General features: G+C 44.9%; 1 protein-coding gene across 4 annotated transcripts in view; it reads right to left on the bottom strand.

Annotated features, from left to right (window-relative positions):
• Positions 1–16199, bottom strand: part of LOC126234494 (glucose dehydrogenase [FAD, quinone]-like) — a 209024-nt gene extending 192825 nt beyond the window's left edge. Inside the window, exons 1-3 of one of the 4 annotated variants that reach the window (XM_049943186.1) lie at positions 15767–16199; positions 15612–15667; positions 15465–15533 (exon numbers count right to left, since the gene is read on the bottom strand). In XM_049943186.1, coding sequence (XP_049799143.1) covers positions 15465–15533; positions 15612–15667; positions 15767–15905 — 264 coding nt within the window. In that variant the 5' untranslated portion in view covers positions 15906–16199. Of the gene's footprint in view, positions 1–15464; positions 15668–15766 lie in introns of those variants that run through there. The other 3 variants (XM_049943185.1, XM_049943188.1, XM_049943187.1) reach the window with 3 other exon arrangements.
• Positions 16200–17581: the final 1382 nt, after the last annotated feature.

The raw sequence follows: 17581 nt of genomic DNA on the forward strand, positions 1-17581 counted from the left end.
CGTGTATGTGTTAAGGTTAATAAATGAAATATTGCTAAATGTGTGTGATTATTTGTGCAACCAACCCGGTAATCCTCCTCACTGGTGACCCCGAGTTGTAACATCTTCCGTTTTCGCCGTTTTACTGTGTCCGCGACCTGCGCGTCGGTTATTTTCGTGTGTATTACATCGACACAGCATTCGAACAATGACTTCAGCCCAGCACCTAATGCCGGCTTTTGTGATCGACATGCATTGTGTTGTGGGCGATGTACACCCGCCAGGACTGCAACACGATGCCTCTCACTCGATAATTCTGCTGACTTCGCCGGAGGTTTTCGTGCCTGCAACAATAAATGAGGTTAGGAGTGCACATGACTCCGGCTATCAAATGCCTTTGTTCCCACCACATATGCCCTCCCTCATCGACTGTGCAGTTACCTCTTACGGATCCCCATGCAGTGCAGGACCAATGCCGATTTCTGCAAATGCTTTGTCGGACAGCCTACTACCGCCAGGACAACTATTTGCCACGCCGCAATCCATGCAGTACCACGCGGATACCCTCCACTTGGCCGGAACTACTTCGTTCACAGGTCTACCTCCTCAGCATCCGACCACGCCCGTGCCTGCCTCGGTTCAGCATCAGCACATGCCTTCCTACTTCCATACCTCGGCCTGCAACAGGAACAATAACTTGTTATCTGTGCCTGACCTCCACCTCCATCCCACTGCTACACCTCAGTGTTTTGTGCCACGACATTCACCTTATCCGCACACCATTTTGAGTGGAGTGACTATGAACAGTGAACATTCACACATTCCGTCCCACGTTCGACATCATTTCCCACACTGTTCTTCTGGACAGCCTGCACGTCCGCAGCCTCCCTGCAACACCGGTGGCCCCGGCTCTGATCATACGTTGAGCTTTCTGCAGACTAACACACGTTCTCAAACTTTGAACTTTTTCTCACCTGTCGCACCCGTGCCAGCTCCAGTCAAGCTTCCACTACCATTCTCGGCACATCTCAGTGCCTCATCCGCATCAAGTCTTCCGCGACGCGTCAATCCGAACACACCCACAACGTGTTGAGCTTCCGCAACTGCAATTGACACATTACGGTGTCTCACCCACATCGGCTTTCCGCGTCGCAATGGATCGCGCTCAACCACGTGTCACCTTCACACTGCCACCCGAACAGCCGTCGTTGCCACATCCCCTGGAGGCACACACTCCTCGAACAATTCAGACAGTGCCCGACGAACTCAACTCAACCTGTTCTTCCGAACATTCTATAACGCTTACCAATGCTGCCACCGTTTAATCCCGACAGAGCAACAACCTGGTTCAAAATTATGGACGAAGTGTTCGACCATTACAAACTCGAAGAGTCTACCAGGTTTCTGTGCCTCATCACCCACCTGCACAACCAGGAGGATTTGATTGCTGACCTGGTCGACACCCTGGACTCATCTACCCGGTACACTCTAGCCAAAAAGACAGTTCTAAGTCAGCATGCAAGCTAAACTGAGGCAGCAATACGGCAAGTGCTCCACATCGAGCAACTAGGCAATGACAAACCTTCCCAGCTCTGGAGATGGCTACGTGCCCTGGTCAGCACCGATCTACTCTATGACACAGCTCTCCTCGCCATCTGGTCAGATAAACTATCTCCTCACATCCGCTTTGCTCTCGCTCAAAGGTCTCCTGAACCTGTTGAGCAAAGAATGACAATTGCTGACAAGCTACACAATGCATCACTGCTCTATTTCTCCAGCCACCGCCTACCTGACAAGTCTCAGGTTCAGGCTCATCGCCCTGCGTCCAGACGTGGCCAGGGCCGTACTGTGCCGACCGTTCCGCTCACTCCGGGAAGCAGTAAACAAGCAACTGGGACGTCACCGGCTTGGCCCATGGTCACACCCCCTCCTGCCACCGAACCTACTGCAGCCACTGAACCTCAACCATCACCACTGGCAACGAACCTTCCGCAGGAAATGCAACCGCACTACCCATGCTGTTACTTCCACACACGGTTTGGTGAGGCGGCACGGAACTACAGACCACCCTGCTACTTCCCAAACGCCAATCGCAGGCAGGTCCGGGTGCCGCCTCCTGCGCCCAACATGACAGGCACAACCCAGTGCTCCATTCTGTCCGGGAACGACCGGATAATTGTGGACGACTTCACATTAAAGACATTTTGTCAGGATACCTTTTACTAGTGGACACAGGCGCCGATGTTTTGCTGCTGCCTACGTCCTTAGTGTCGTCGAACATCCGCCCTCATCATACTTCACTGCAAGCCATGAATTCAAGTAAACTACAATGCTCAGGTTGAACCTCCCACGTCGTCTCACTCTCCGCAAACTGCAAACTCGAGTGGACTTTTTTAGTGTCCAAAATTGACGAACCAATACTAGGCATTGACTTCTTGCGACACCACAAACATTCACCGGACCTAGTGCGAAACACTGTGTTTCATCATCCATCCAAGGCTCACTTCCCCTGTGCTCTGTCGAGCAACCCCCACCCCCCTGCCTCCCCATGACACATCGGTCCGGGCTCATCTCAGCCGTACATACTCATCTCTGTCGACGACGTTACAAGAAACCACGCACAAGTGCCTTGTCGAGCTTGAACACTTTGCTCGCCTACGCAAGGAAAACTTCGAGCTCTCCCACCGGCAACACTAAACACAGCTCCAGCTCTCCGATGCAGCACAGGAATTACAGACACTACAGCAAGGACAAAGCAAGGTCAGTAAGTGTGCCGATTCTGCTTGCAATACCAGCAATCGAGCCTCTGTGTGTGTACCTCCTGCTACCCCTCGCAACTGTGCTATCAAGACTGCCATAATGTGTACTGACAGTTCCACAGGGCCACACCCCCTTAACACGGCAATGTTTGACACTCGGCCGGACACAAGTGCGCATGCGTGACGAGCGTCACGTGTTCCCGACCTGATGGCTCCTACCCTGCCCCTCACGGACAGCACCTCAAATTATGCAACTTTGGCTCCTGCGCGCTGCTGTGCGACCACCACTGACAACACAAAACAGTGCACTCGCGCCAAGCGTTTCGCCTGTGACCGAGCTGCCACAGGCTGCGCCCTCGGACGATGGACTCACTAATGGCTCACGAGCTCTACCGAGCTCACCCGACCACGGTGCCACTGCTTTGGGCCGGCGGCAATCTTGTCGCGTTGACTCCTGGTACACTTCACTGCCTCAGCTCCCGTCGGATCTGCTGAGTGGCTCCGAAAACCACGACTACGCCTCGCCTGTCCCACCGGCCACACACTGTAAACAAACCACCTCTCGTGCCGCCAGCAACATTTTCGGCGTCACCTATGGCACGGTTCACAAGCTTCACCTCACGCCAGGTGCCCCCAATCTCCAGTAAACCACATCGACTTTGTCCCGAGCGCTTCTCCGACCTTAAAAATCAGATTTCTGAACTACTAAGCTCCGGCGTCATTGAACCCTCTGCCAGTAGCTGGTCTATGCCCATACATATGACACCTAAGAGACAGGTCCTGGTGCATTTGCGGAGACTACCATTCACTAAATGCACGAACAATTATGGACACCTACCCCATACCCAACATTGCCGACTTTACCAGTTTCCTTGCAGGTGCAACCACGTTCTCTGTCATTGATTGCAAACAGGGCTACCACCAGATCCCCATGGCACCTGAAGACACCGAGAAGACAGCAATCACCACCCAGATCAGGTTATTTCAGTTTCGATTCATGCCCTTCGGTCTGAAAAACGCAACCCAGACCTGGCAACGCTTCATCAACGAAGTGCTATTCGACCTAAAATTCTGCTTTGCATGTCTTGATGACATTCTTGGGTTCAGCTCCTCCGTCAAGCACAACATTCGACATGTGCAAACTGTTATGAACACACTTGCGGCAGCAGGCATCGAGACCAACCAGGACAAATTGCAGATACATCAACCCACTGCCACTTTTCTTGGTTTCCAGGTCTCTGCCGACGGCATTTCACTGCCCCCTGAGAAAGTACAAACAATACTAAACCTACCCAGACTTTCGTCATTCAAAGAGCTCCGGCTCTTTCTGGGGACGGTTAATTATTATCGCCAACATCTACCTCGGGCTGCGGAGATTCAGGCTCCATTGACGGACCCCTGGATCTCGGCCCATTCCATGGACCCTTGCTACGACTGACTCTTTCACTGCCCTAAAAAATCTTCTTGCCAAGGCCTGCACCAGCGCACATCCTCATCCAAATGCGCAGCTTTTCATCGCCACAGACGCGGGCAATATTGCCATCAGCACTGTCCTTAGCCAGACAATCGACGGCCAAACTTCCCCTCTGCAGTTCTTCTCGCACAAGCTCACCAATGCACAACGGAAATATTCCGCGTTTGACAGGGAGTTGCTCGCGGTCTGCGAAGCGATTAAGCATTTTAAGACTGACGTTGAGGGACACTCTTTCTATGTTTTAACGGACCACAAACCCCTGGCTGCGGCCATTACAAACCCGCCAGCTGACCCGCCTCCTCGCCGCTTCAGATACGTGGACTTCATATCTCAGTTCACCATCAATGTCAGACACATAAAGGATGCTGACAATATATTGCTGATTTCCTTTCACGAGTCGACGCCGTCCATTCGCTGTAAGACCTCTCTGAACTACCTAACCTCCGACAAGGAAACACAAAACCTCGCTCCGTCGAGCTGTCTTCAACACATTGCATAATTTAGCACACCCCGGTGTTCGTGCGGCCGCCCACCTCGTAGCGGAGTGCTTTATGTGGAGAAATGTCAACAAGGACTGCCAGCAATGGGTACGCTCCTGCATCGTGTGCCAATGCTGCAAAGTAAACAAGCACACTTTACCCCCCCCCCCCCCCCACCCTCGGCACCTTTTCGATCCCTCCTGGGCGTTTCCAGCATATTAACATTGACATTGTCAGCCCTCTCTCCCCCTCTAATGGCTTTCGTTATGTTCTCTCGTCTATCGACCGAACAAGTTGCTGGGTCAAGGCTGTGCCCCTCCCCAATATTACGGCAGAAACTGTTGCTTGAGCTTTCGTCGGGTCATGGGTATCGTGTTTCGGATGTCCAACTATCATCATGACTGACCAGGGCAGACAATTTGAGTCGGCCCTGTTCAACGGGATTCGTAACATTTGCGCCATCTGGTGCATCCATACCACAGCATATCACCCACAAAGAAACGGGCTAGTCGAGCATTGGCACTGCGCTTTCAAGGTGGCTATTCGATGCCACGACTCTCTATGGACGGAGGCCCTTCCCCTTGTGCTACTCGGCATTCGTGCGAACTATAAGGAAGACCTCAAAGGCACAATAGCCGAGTTCGTATACGGCCAGAACATTGTTCTCCCTGGCGAACTTGTGAGCCCTTCCGCTTCTCTCCCTCAGTCTGACTTACCTTCCTTTGCGGACCGCATCAGAAGCCACTTCATCAACCTCCACATCCCTCCGCCCACCAGCCATTCCTGCCCTAAGGTTCACGTCCCGAAATCTCTGGACAATTGCGAGTACATCATGCTCTGAGATGACACTGTCCGTGCTCCCCTCCAACCTCCATATACCGGCCCGTATCGAGTTCTCCGGTGCTCAGCCAACGCCTATGACGTCCATATGAAAGATTCAGCTGTTACAGTCTCTCTCAACAGTCTTGAGCCTGCATATGTCGAGCCTTCTTCTACCCCCCTTCAGGCCACGACCACGCCACTCACTGTCGCGGCTCATGACGCTCCAACCACTCCCTCCACGTCGGACTTACACACTCGATCGAGTGACTTCCAGCTCCAATCGTCGAGCTCTCCTCCAACCTCGCCCTCTACTCTGGTCTCACCCACTCCGTCAAGTGACCACATGCTCCCCACGTTGAGCTTACCTACGATCATGCCCTCGCCGCCGGGCCCTTTGCCGGTCCCTTTGACCTCTCCACCATCGCCTGCCTCGCCCTGTCGAGGTTTCTCACGCCCCCCCCCCCCCCCCCGTCTTGAACATGCCCACGTTCAAGGTGTTGGTTGCTGTCCCCCTGGACATAATCCACAACATCTCAATAATACTGCGCAATTATACTTTGTTCGTCGTGTGTTTCTCTTCATCCAGTGCTCATAACACAACCTCCGCCATTCCCTGCCACCTGTTGAAATGTGTTCCCCTCCCACCCGACATCAACCTGGACATGCTTTGTGTGTTCCGCACACCTACTGGAGACATTGTCGTCATCGCTCCATTCCACCCGCAAACCGCCAGCCTACCTGTCGCCGCACGACCAGCATGGCCAGTACGACGCCCAGCTTGCTTCAACGACTTCCAGGTTCGGTGGCCGAACCTTCCTTTGCGACATCTACCCACAGCTCTCCGATGACGCTGTCGAGCTGAGTGTGGTCCGGCTCCTGCGGACCACCCCTGCTGACGCCATAGTCACCCCCCCCCCTCCCCCAGCCTCTCAAGAGTACTCCGTACTGTGGGAGGGGGGCTATGTGGCGCCGATGGAATCGACACCAACATCGATATGCATCCATCTCTGGACTCTAAGCATTATCTTTGGCTGTTCTGCCATGTTCAAGTTAGTTCTTTATGATCCTTGTATGTGTTAAGGTTAATAAATGAACTATTGCTAAATGGGTGTGATTATTGGTGCAACCAACCAGGTAATCCTCCTCAAGAGTAACACAAGAGTTCTTTGGTATTTCGAAAATTAAAGAGCAATCAAGAAAGTAAACTGGTACTTATGATCAAGAACAAGTTTCATGATTACATGAAGGGATGATAACAATTGGGTTGTGCAGTAAAATTCCTTTTTAACAGTCTATCAATGCTTTTATACTTAGATCAGAAAATAAGTTGAAGCTGTATAAGAGAAGATATTCCTTCAGCTTAACAGAATGAAGTGATGGAGTACTGACTCAATTTGCACACCAAGAAGGAATCTGCAGTTGAATGCAGTCACTGAGCATATGAAAAAAAATATAACTGATAGTTGTCATAATAGTTTAACATCATGTTTGGCCCATGTAAGTAAAATATTTCCATGAGCTGCCCTGCATGCAGTGCAGCACAGCAGAATGTGTGGCTGGCTGGCATGCTGTGGGATACCAGTTCAGACCCAATCACCAGCAATTATTTGTCATTTCTGGAGGATTCTTGAAATTTCTTATGTTTATATATTCTGTAATACTTGATGTTTGTATAAATGGCAGGATTCTTCATGCAGGAGTTCAGTTCTGGCTGTACATTGGTCTTGAAAACAAACATACTTTCGGTGCTAAGTATCGTACTTCAGTGATGAGCCTGCTTTCGGATCTGGACTTGACTGTGGTTATGATGTGACATTCATTGGCACAGACACCAGGTACTTCGAAACATCTGCATTGCCGTGTCTCTAATTGGGTAATGTAAAATTCTTTGCCTACATCAACAGGAACCACAACTCAACCATTACATCATTCTCAAGGTCCAAATATTCAGGAAACAATGGATTCCAAAACACGAACTCCATATCAGACATCCATCAGTGTTTTCCAGAGATGCTGGTCAGGACCTGATGGAATGGATGAAAGTATACAGCAGGAGCTCCATTACAGGACCAAGGTGAAAAACAATGTTTGATGACAGTCACAGCAAATCACTTATCAGAAGAACAACTGGAGAATAGGACTCACTGTCATGGGGGAAATGACACAGTCCCATAAACAGAATGTTCTGGCCCTCTGCCAGACTGTGAATCTGAATGTGACAGAATTCAACAAAATCCCACACTTGATGGAAGGAGTCACAGAAGACATGTATCAAGCTCTTCTGATAAAGAATGTCACTACTACCAAAGAATTCTTCAAGTGGTACTAACACATTGGGGAAATGCAATAGGGAAGAAATGGATAAAAGAAGTATGACTGATCCACAAATTTGGTTCCTGCAGCAGTTGTGGAAGACCACCATGACTTCACATCTCTTGTAAACCAAGTAATACGGTGCAGCAGTTTATGGCAGCCAGAACTGTCAGACTGAGTAAGCAAGAGAGAGCAGCTATGAATTCCGAACCCATACACCAAGAGGAATGTTGAAGAAGAAGAGTATAGATTTTTAGCACCAATCTTTTCCACCATTCGAACATGGGAGTAAGAATGGTCTCGGCCAACTCTGATCTATACTGCAGCAATCAAACAACAACCCAGTATCTTATCAATGCAGGTACAACCAACTCCTCCACCAAACATAACGCCCTGCAGAATAATACACATTTGGAGGGCATAGGACAACATGCTGTTATGTTTCTACTGTGGACACCCTGGAAATATTGTACGCTACTGCAGAGAAAGAAGATGAGTCTTTGACCACCACTATGCCACTGGAGATCAACTATCACAAGAGTTCTGTCCACAACAGTCAGCTGCAGACAATTATAGTCAACAGGTGACATGAAGCTCACCACAGTATCTGGATGAGGTTGCTCCTCAACACTAAGTAGCCATTTCCTACCGACCATACATAGTCACCGGCCACTCACCTAACCAGCGAATTCAGAAAAACTCAGTGAGGCAAGAATCTACAGAGGTGAGGTTGTGGTAGATAAAAACTCGCCATGCATAACAATCACCAATATATAAGGAAATCTCACCAACATCACCATCAATGAACAACCTGACAGGGCACTAGTTGACTTTTGCTACTTTTACTGTATTTATGAATGCTTCGTGTTGCCAGCCAAATAAGATTATGTTGCACAATATGAAACCCAATGTGTTGAAAATCAAAAATCGGCACATTAAAACTGTGTGCTAGACCAAGACTCACACTCGGGACATTTGCCTTTTGCGGACAAGTGCTCTACCATCTGAGCTACCCAAGCACGACTCATGACCTGTCCCCACAGCTTCAATTCTTCTAGTCCTCATCTCCTATGAGGACGGGTCGTGAGTCATGCTTGGGTAGCTAAAACGGTAGAGCACTTGTCCATGAAAGGCAAAGGTCCTGAGTTCGAGTCTTGGTCCAGCGCACAGTTTTAATCTGCCAGGAAGTTCCGCATCAGTGCACAATCCATTGCGGAGTGAAAATCTCATTCAATCAGAAATATGTCTCGACTGACAGGCTCATGTGTTGCAAGAATAACATCAACAACATAACACAGCCTCCAGAATTCATTATTTAAGAAAGTGTAGTCATAATGTAATTCTCAGATGGGACAAGCAATCTAGACTTTGGGAGATCAGGGCTACAGACTGACAAAGCTACTCCAAACCGTACACATATCAAAGATTGCTCTGGGTAATTTTTGCCACTGAAGACAATGTTATCCCATCATCATCATGGAGATGACTTCCAGTCTTTGCTCTAAATGCTTAGTTACACTGTGAAGCTTTCGACAGTTTCAAAAACCTGCTCAGCCTCACAAAAGAAATCTACATGCCAGTGGTAATCATTAGAATGGTAGGTGGTCAAGGCAGGCTTTGAATCACTAAATGTCATGAGCAGCCACAACTCATTCCTAAGGGTATGTGCACAGGGGTAGTTGAACTGGACCACAAAGTGCAGCTCAACTCCATCAACAAAAAATTGTGCTCCAGTACCACTACAGACAGGGGAGGAAGCAATTATAGAACAACCAATAGGATCTGGCCTGACCGAGGAACAATGTGGTGAGCATTGGCTGTTCTGTGCTACTTTTTGGGTGCTTTCAAATTGGGAGTGAAGGAAAGACAGATCAACTGATCCATCATAAAACACCATATCACTACTAGGGATCAATCCATCAATCAGCCATCAATTAGGGTGTCATCAGCTGAGAGGCAAATAACCTGGGAGGAAGTGAAGGAGATGCTTCAAGGTGACATCAGTGAACCTTCGGAGTGCTATCGGTTCTCTCGCAAGAAGGATGGCAAATGATGTTTCTACATTGACTACTAACGACTGAAGAAAATAATGAAAAAAGAGGTCTATCCTCATCACGCATTAATGACATCCTCAACTGTTTGAAATGAGCAAAGTATTTGTAAACTATGGACATGCAGAGAGGCTACTTACACATCAAGGTCGACTGCAAAAAAGACTGCCTTTACAACTCCTGATGGCCTCTATAAGTTCAAAATTATGCTCTGACTATCACTCCAGCCATCTTCAAACACATGATGAACAACCTGCTTCAAACCCTTAAATGGAAAATGAGTCTTTGCTATCTGGTGAACACTGTCAATTTTTTAAAGGCATTTGAAGGACATCTAATCTGGCTAACAAATGTGTTGAAGTGTGTTCGGACTGTAGGCCACCACCTGAACACACAAAACAAAAACATTAAAATTTTGTAGCATCTAGCAAATGGCAACAGAGTACATCCCCATCCAGAGAAAATAAGAGCAGTGACAGGTCTTCTGATTTCCTGGCACATACATGATGGGAAAAGTTTTCCTGGAATGTGCTTGTATTACCAGAGGTTCATAAAGGACTTCTATACCAAGACATGTCCCTTACAAGAACTACTGCAGAGAGATGGCAAATTTTGCTTGAATGGTTGTAAGGAAGACCTTTTCTTGTCGTTAAGGAGGTACTAACATCATTTCCAGTTCCAGCATTGTATTCACACCGATGCAAGCAGTTACAGGATAAGCTCAGTTCTGGTAAAAATTCAATAATGTGCTGAAAACATGATAGCTTATGCTTTTAGAGCACTCTTTAAGTCTGACAGGAACTACTATACAACCAAGAAAGTGTGCCTTGCAGTTGTCACGGTCATCACCATGTTTCTGCCATATTTATTTGGCAAACGATTCACTGTTGTGACAAACCACCATTATCCATGCTGGCAGACTAGCCTGAAGGATATGTTGGGTCAACTGGCAAGATGAGCATTGAGGCTTCAGGAGTGTTACAGCACAATGGTATACGAAAACACACGTAAACTCAACAATACCAACTGCTGTCCAAGGAATCCTTTGGCATAACACAGCAGTATGGACAAAATCTCTTTCATTGCTGTGTTAAATGACACTGCTGCTGAACACAAGATGATCCAGCGTGGCTGAAAGCTACAGAAACCTTGGTAGAGGATGAAATAGCCGGTGAAAAACAATTAGGCTAATAAAAGAACATTGTATAAGAGGAACTACGATCTGATTGGGCAGAAATGGTTGCATGTCATCCCAGCTCATCTATGGCCAGCTATCCTGAAGTTTTTCCATGACGCTTCAATATCTGGGTACTTAGGATTCATAAAGACTTTAAGAGAGATTCAGATCCAACTATCATTGGCCATGTCTCTACTGATATGTGAGCCACTGTAAGGAATGCTAGTAACAGAAGCACATGCCACAATTACCTTTCGGGTATCTGAAGCCAACTGATCTGCAGCAGTGCCATTCCACTGAATTGGAATCAACCTCTTAGGGAGGTTCCTAAAGTAATGATGGGTAATAATGTGCAGTGCCTAACTCTTCTGTTATGCTGTCACAAAAGCTGACTACCAACACTGGAAATTACAAGGTTTCTTGTATAAGACATCATTTTGTAGCAGAGAGCACCCCACTTGATCTCTGATCATGAAAAAATTGTCTAACTGAGACTAGTATCAGAGGTAATTTCACTTTGCAGTGTCACCCACAAATGACATGACATGTGAGTGGCTTCAAAGAATACATTAATAATACCAGAAGGATTTCACTCTGCAACAGAATGTGCCTGTGCTCTGATATGAAACTTTAATGAGATGTGGTCAGATATGCTCTCAATGTACATTGACATCAAACAGGGAGATTGAGATATAATACCATATGTTGTGACACTTGTATGTGACACAGTGAAGCAAGATACAGCAGTCTCCTCACCATTCTTTCTGCTTCACAGTCTCAATGCTGAAATGACAATGGACGGGCCATTCTCATTTCAATCAGAAACAATGAGGGTGACTGTGTGAAACACTTCATCATCAGGACTGAAGAAATAAGATGGCTGGCTCAAATACAGACTTTGGATGGCCAGGATAAAGACTGAGACTGATATAACACCAAGCACCAGTCAGTGAAATACAGCACATGAGACTTGATATGGAATTTTACACCAGTGCAGAAAGATGACAAAAGTGTAGAGATGTCATCCATGTCCTCTGTATGAAGCACTGCTACAGTTGTGATGCACACGTCAAAGTTGGGGGGCCTTCTTATTCGAGGAACCTGAAAACCTGCTCAACAATCATGAAGCCTTGATGGGACGTAACAACACAACCAGAATACAAGGATCTAACACCACCCATCTCATTCTGATAGCGAGTAGTCATGGGGGAGAACTCCCTAGGTAGCGAATACTTAGTAAATTATATTTTATGCAAAGTGTAGTGCTTCAGTAATAGACGTGGAAACAGATAAGATGGCAGTTCAGATACTAACTTGGCTCACACCAGGGTGAAACCTTATTAAAAGAATAGATCCCAAGGGTGAACCCAGTGAAGTGAAGGAGAGGAGAGAGCAGCTGCCTCCACCCCCCCCCCCCCCAGATTCTGGGTACACTCTTGATTGAAATATGTGAAGGGCCATAGTATGGAGTAATTCAACAGGTTTAAATATTGATTTCATCTCAGAAAGTACTGATTAAGGATACTTAAAGTCCAGATTTGGTTTGCTTTTCATAGTACAGGGGGTGTTTTACAAATAATGCAATGCACTCTTTTTTTCCATGGCCAGTTTCAGTTTTTTAAAAAAAAGTGTGGAATTTGCTGTGGGACATCGTGGGATATTCCTGCTTCAGTTCCTATAATCTCATGAAGTTCCAATAGGTGGCAGTGATGTGCATAGCCTTAAAAATGGCATCTGTAATGGAGGTGTGTTCCAAGCAAAGAGCTGTCATTGAAACACCACAGATATTCATAAAGACTTGCAGAATGTCTACAGAGACGTGGCAGTGAACAAAAGCATGCCAAATCAGTGGGCGAGCCGCCTGTCATCAACGCAACAAGGTTGCGCTAACAGGTGCCCATACATTTCATCCCTACCAATTTTTGTGATTAATAGTAAGGATGAACTGTAAAATTCAAAGTTATAATACTAAAGGTAAACACAGTTTTCAAATGGATTTTATGACTATGTCTAGGATTCAGAGCAAAGTTCTATATTTTGGTGCTGAAGTCTTTAGCAGATAGGCATCAGGAAAGAAATTAGGCATGCCAGTCAGCTGCATACAGATGTGACTCCTTCAATGTGGAAATATGTGGACACTTTCATCTGACGTGATTGACGGATCACAATCAAACACCATACTCACAACTGGACATCTCTGTTGGTAGAGCTGAAACACTCGTTGGGGTACTTAACCAACAGTTGGGATACCGACAGGTGTGTGCCCGCTGGGTTCCTCGCTGTCTAACACAAGCCCATAAAGTGCCATCTGTGTGGAACTGCTTGTGCATTACGAGGCTGATCATGACAATTTTTTGTCGACCATAGCTACACGTGATGAAACGCGGATCCAATATTTCGAACTGGAAACAAAACGACAATCCAAAGTGTGGGTCCACATCACTCCTCCTCCAAAGAAAAAGTTCAAAGCTGCACCCTTAGCCTTCTGGGACTATGAAGAGGATATCCTGTTTGATGTCCTCCCTCATGGTGCAACAATAAACTCTGCAAGTGTTTTGTGCTGCCCTCAGTAAACTGAAAGAATGACTTCAGCATGTCCACTGCCACAACAATTAAATGAACTTCTCCTTCACCATGACAACCCAAGACCTCACACAAGTCTGCACACCTGAGATGAGCTCACAAAACTTCATTGGACTGTTCTTCCTCATCCACCCTATAGCCCAGATCTCACACCTTCCGACTTCCATCTGGTTCGCCCAATGAAGGATGCAATCTGTAGGAACCAGTATGTGGCTGATGGGGAGGTTATGGATGCAGCATGATGTTGGCTCCAACATCAACCAGCAGGTTATTCCATGAGGGCATACGAGCCCTCCCAGTAAGGTGGTGTAAGGCCGTCACATTGAATGGTGATTATGTTGAAAAAAAGTGTTTTGTAGCCAAAAGAATTGGGAATAATATAGTGTTTTGGAATCCTAAATACAACTGACCTGCCCACAAACACAAAAAAAGTTGCACTGCTTATTGAACATCCTTAACAATAGTAAGGCATATTGCAACATCTATTAATGACTTATTTCTCAATCCAATTATTTTACATTGATTATACATGCGACTCGTGATAAATGGTTTTTCTGATCCCGATGATAAAATGGCAGCAATAAAGCATTTCCATCAATCATCTTTAGCTAAGAAGGGAAAGTATGTTTTAAAAATCAAAAATGCTGACTCAGTCATTGTATTTAGAGAAAATTCACTGACTGAAATATGGGTACAAGCATATCATGGATACAAATTAACATTAAATTTAAAGTTTAATTTTTATAACACTGCAAATCCAGTTTTTCTGCCAAATGTGCCTGAAAAAATTACAGCACAAGTTAAGAGAACCAGTGGCTAGATAGGATCTGGATTCAAATCTATTTTTCCACTAAGAGAGACTGGACTGCTGAAGTATTTTGCGTAGGAGGAGCTACTGCTGAGACTTTGGGATTCTTGCACTCATGTACCCATACATTTCATCCCTACCAATTTTTGTGATTAATAGTAAGGATGAACTGTAAAATTAAAAGTTACAATACTAAAGGTAAACACTGTCTTCAAATGGACTTTATGACTATGTCTAGGGTTCAGAACAAAGCTTTATATTTTGATGCTGAAGTCTTTACCAGATAGGCACCAGGAAAGAAATTGAGCATCCCCAGAAATTCAACAATAAAGTAGAAGGTTACATGACTACCCAATACTCCTACGATTAATGAAACTATTTGAGCTGAAGTATATTAATTCTGGATAATACTAATGAACAAATAAAACATATTGTAGTTTTACCAGTATAGACAGCTAATAGCATTCACTAAAATCACTCAATTTACACAAATAGTTAGCATAAGGTGGTAGTTGGAAAGATAAAACATGAGGAAGAACAAGCATCTTTTTCAGAGTAGCTGCTTTCCTACTAATGGACATTATTGCCTAATTTAAAAACTCTGTAAATAATTCTAGCAATTAACAACGTGAGTAGATAATCATTAGTTATATCTGATTGATAGTGTACTATACAGAAGTAGCCTGCACAACTGCTTCTGTCATTGCATAAATTGGCTCAATGTACACCCCACACAATTCTGTGCCGTCGTATGATGTACGGTACACTACAGGCATTGAATGGAAAGGTGGACTTCTAATCTCTGTTCTACACAACTGGAAGCACGAGAGTACCACCTTTATTATAACAGAAAACGTGTTTCGCAAAGCAAACATGCAATGCGAAGTTGAGAGTTAGAGTAAATACCATGAAATAATTCCTGGGAGCAGAAACTGAATTATTATTCAAGTAGAGTTGTTTTCCTGTATTGTATAAAGAAGTGGACTGGCTGTTTAACAAGTTATTGCGAAAAAAAATACCTTTTGGTTGAGACCTTTGCATGCTTTCTCCTGTCGGACCGTTCTGTACTGCCAATCATAGCCTGAAAGCTGCAAAAGAGGTGCAATAAGAGGAACATCTAGAAACGGAGGCGGGTATCCACCTGCTTCGATCAGTAGTACCCGTACGTTAGGATCTTGTGCCAAACGAGCAGCAACAATAGAACCTGCAGTTCCAGCACCAACTATATAAATGTGACCACAAAAAAACGAAAAAAAAATTATAAAACCGTCTAAAAATTACACAGTAGGCGTGGTGTAAAGCTAAATTTAATTTTGCGTACCAACTATATAATCAAACTCTGATGGAACTAAATCGTTCAATAATGTTTTGATAAGGTAATCTTTATATACAAATAACGCGAGCCATAAATGAAAACACCCAATCACGGTCGCAGACAAAATATAACCAACAGAATACATGTTTAGACACTGTCAAGGTTCATGAGTGTAGCAGAAACTACAAATCTGAAACAGGTTCATGTAAAAGTTTTTCTTTATTCATATCACATTTCAGCTGCGATCAAATTCCAACAACCAACTCTAAGCCACGTGACCTGCACAGCTGTTCATAGCCTCATGGCTCATACGTATCAACGCCACCTAGCCAGGTGACGTCGTTCGTATACAAGTTCGCATTTCTATATGAGATATCGACAGTTTTTCTCGCATACCGATCGATTCACACTAAACAACAACAGATCCACAGTCTAAAATAACAGACAAGTGATTTTGTTTTCAAAGGTTCCCTTACAAAGAAAAACCCAAAGGTAATTGCCCCATCTTAATTCTCGTATCCCTAAAAAGGTGAGTGAAATAGATATTAGTGTCCATGGCATTGAGAAACAGCTCAAATCGTTAAAAATTGGACGAAGTCCGTGGGCTCGATGAAATCCCTATCAGATTCTATACCCCGTTCGCAGCTGAGTTAACCCTCTGTTGACTATAATCTACCATAGATCCCTCTAGCAAACAACTATGTCCAGAAGTTGGAAGAAAGAGCAAGGCACACATACCTACAAGAATGGTAGCAGAAGTGACCCCCAAAACTACCGTTCGATATCCTTGACATACATTTGTAGAATTTTAAAACATATTCCGAGCTCGAACATAATAAATTGTCTCGGACGGAACGACTCATCCATGCTAACCAGCATGGAATTCGAAAACATAGACAATGTGAAGCCCAAAATGCATTTCCGAAAAACATTTCACTCAGTACAACATCCTCGCTTATTATCAAAAGTACTAACCTGTTGTATATGACGGATAACTGAGTTACGTTAGCACATTTGATACTATTTATGGAATATTCCGTCGGTTCTTGGAGGAACATACACATATTAATAACCTGAATACAACATATTAATGTTCCACAATAATATTTATAGTGTGTGGAGCCCATATCATATAAGCCTAGCAGGTGATATTGAATATACACAGAGAAGGGAAGCATAAACGGCCACAGATTTGTTTCACCCATGGCAGAGTGTCACTGAGATCTTGGGGTATCAGATGAAATTGAGTTTGGACTGAGGATTTCTTGGTAGAAAGGTTGCAGCATGTTATCCTGGATAGAGAGTCATTGACAAACGTAGAAGAAACTTCAGATGTATCACGAGGATCCATGTTGTGTTCCTTGTTATTCATGTTGTATATTAATGATCTTGAAGGCAATATCAATAGAAACCTAAAAGTTTTCACAGATGATACAGTTATCTACTGAGAAATACAATCCGAACGAAGCTGTAAAAATATTCAGTCCAACCTCGATAATATTTAAAAGTGGTGCAATGTATGACAGCTTACTTTAGATGTTCAAAATCTTAAAATTCTGCACTTCACAAAATAATAAACATTTTATCCTGTGAGTATAATATTGCTGAGTCAAATTGTTATTTATGGAACATTTCGTCAGTTCTTGGAGGAACACAGACAGATCAATAACTAGAATACAACCTATCAATGTTCCACAATAATATTTATTAGTTCCTTATAAATCAGCTTTCGGGTTCTTAGGCCTTCGTCAGATAACTTAATGTTGAACAGATAGTCACATCTTAAGAAGGCATATTTTTCTTTAATGTGCACAAAACCTT

The sequence above is a fragment of the Schistocerca nitens genome, chromosome 2, assembly GCF_023898315.1.
Source record: "Schistocerca nitens isolate TAMUIC-IGC-003100 chromosome 2, iqSchNite1.1, whole genome shotgun sequence".
NCBI classification, from domain to species: Eukaryota; Metazoa; Arthropoda; class Insecta; order Orthoptera; family Acrididae; genus Schistocerca; species Schistocerca nitens.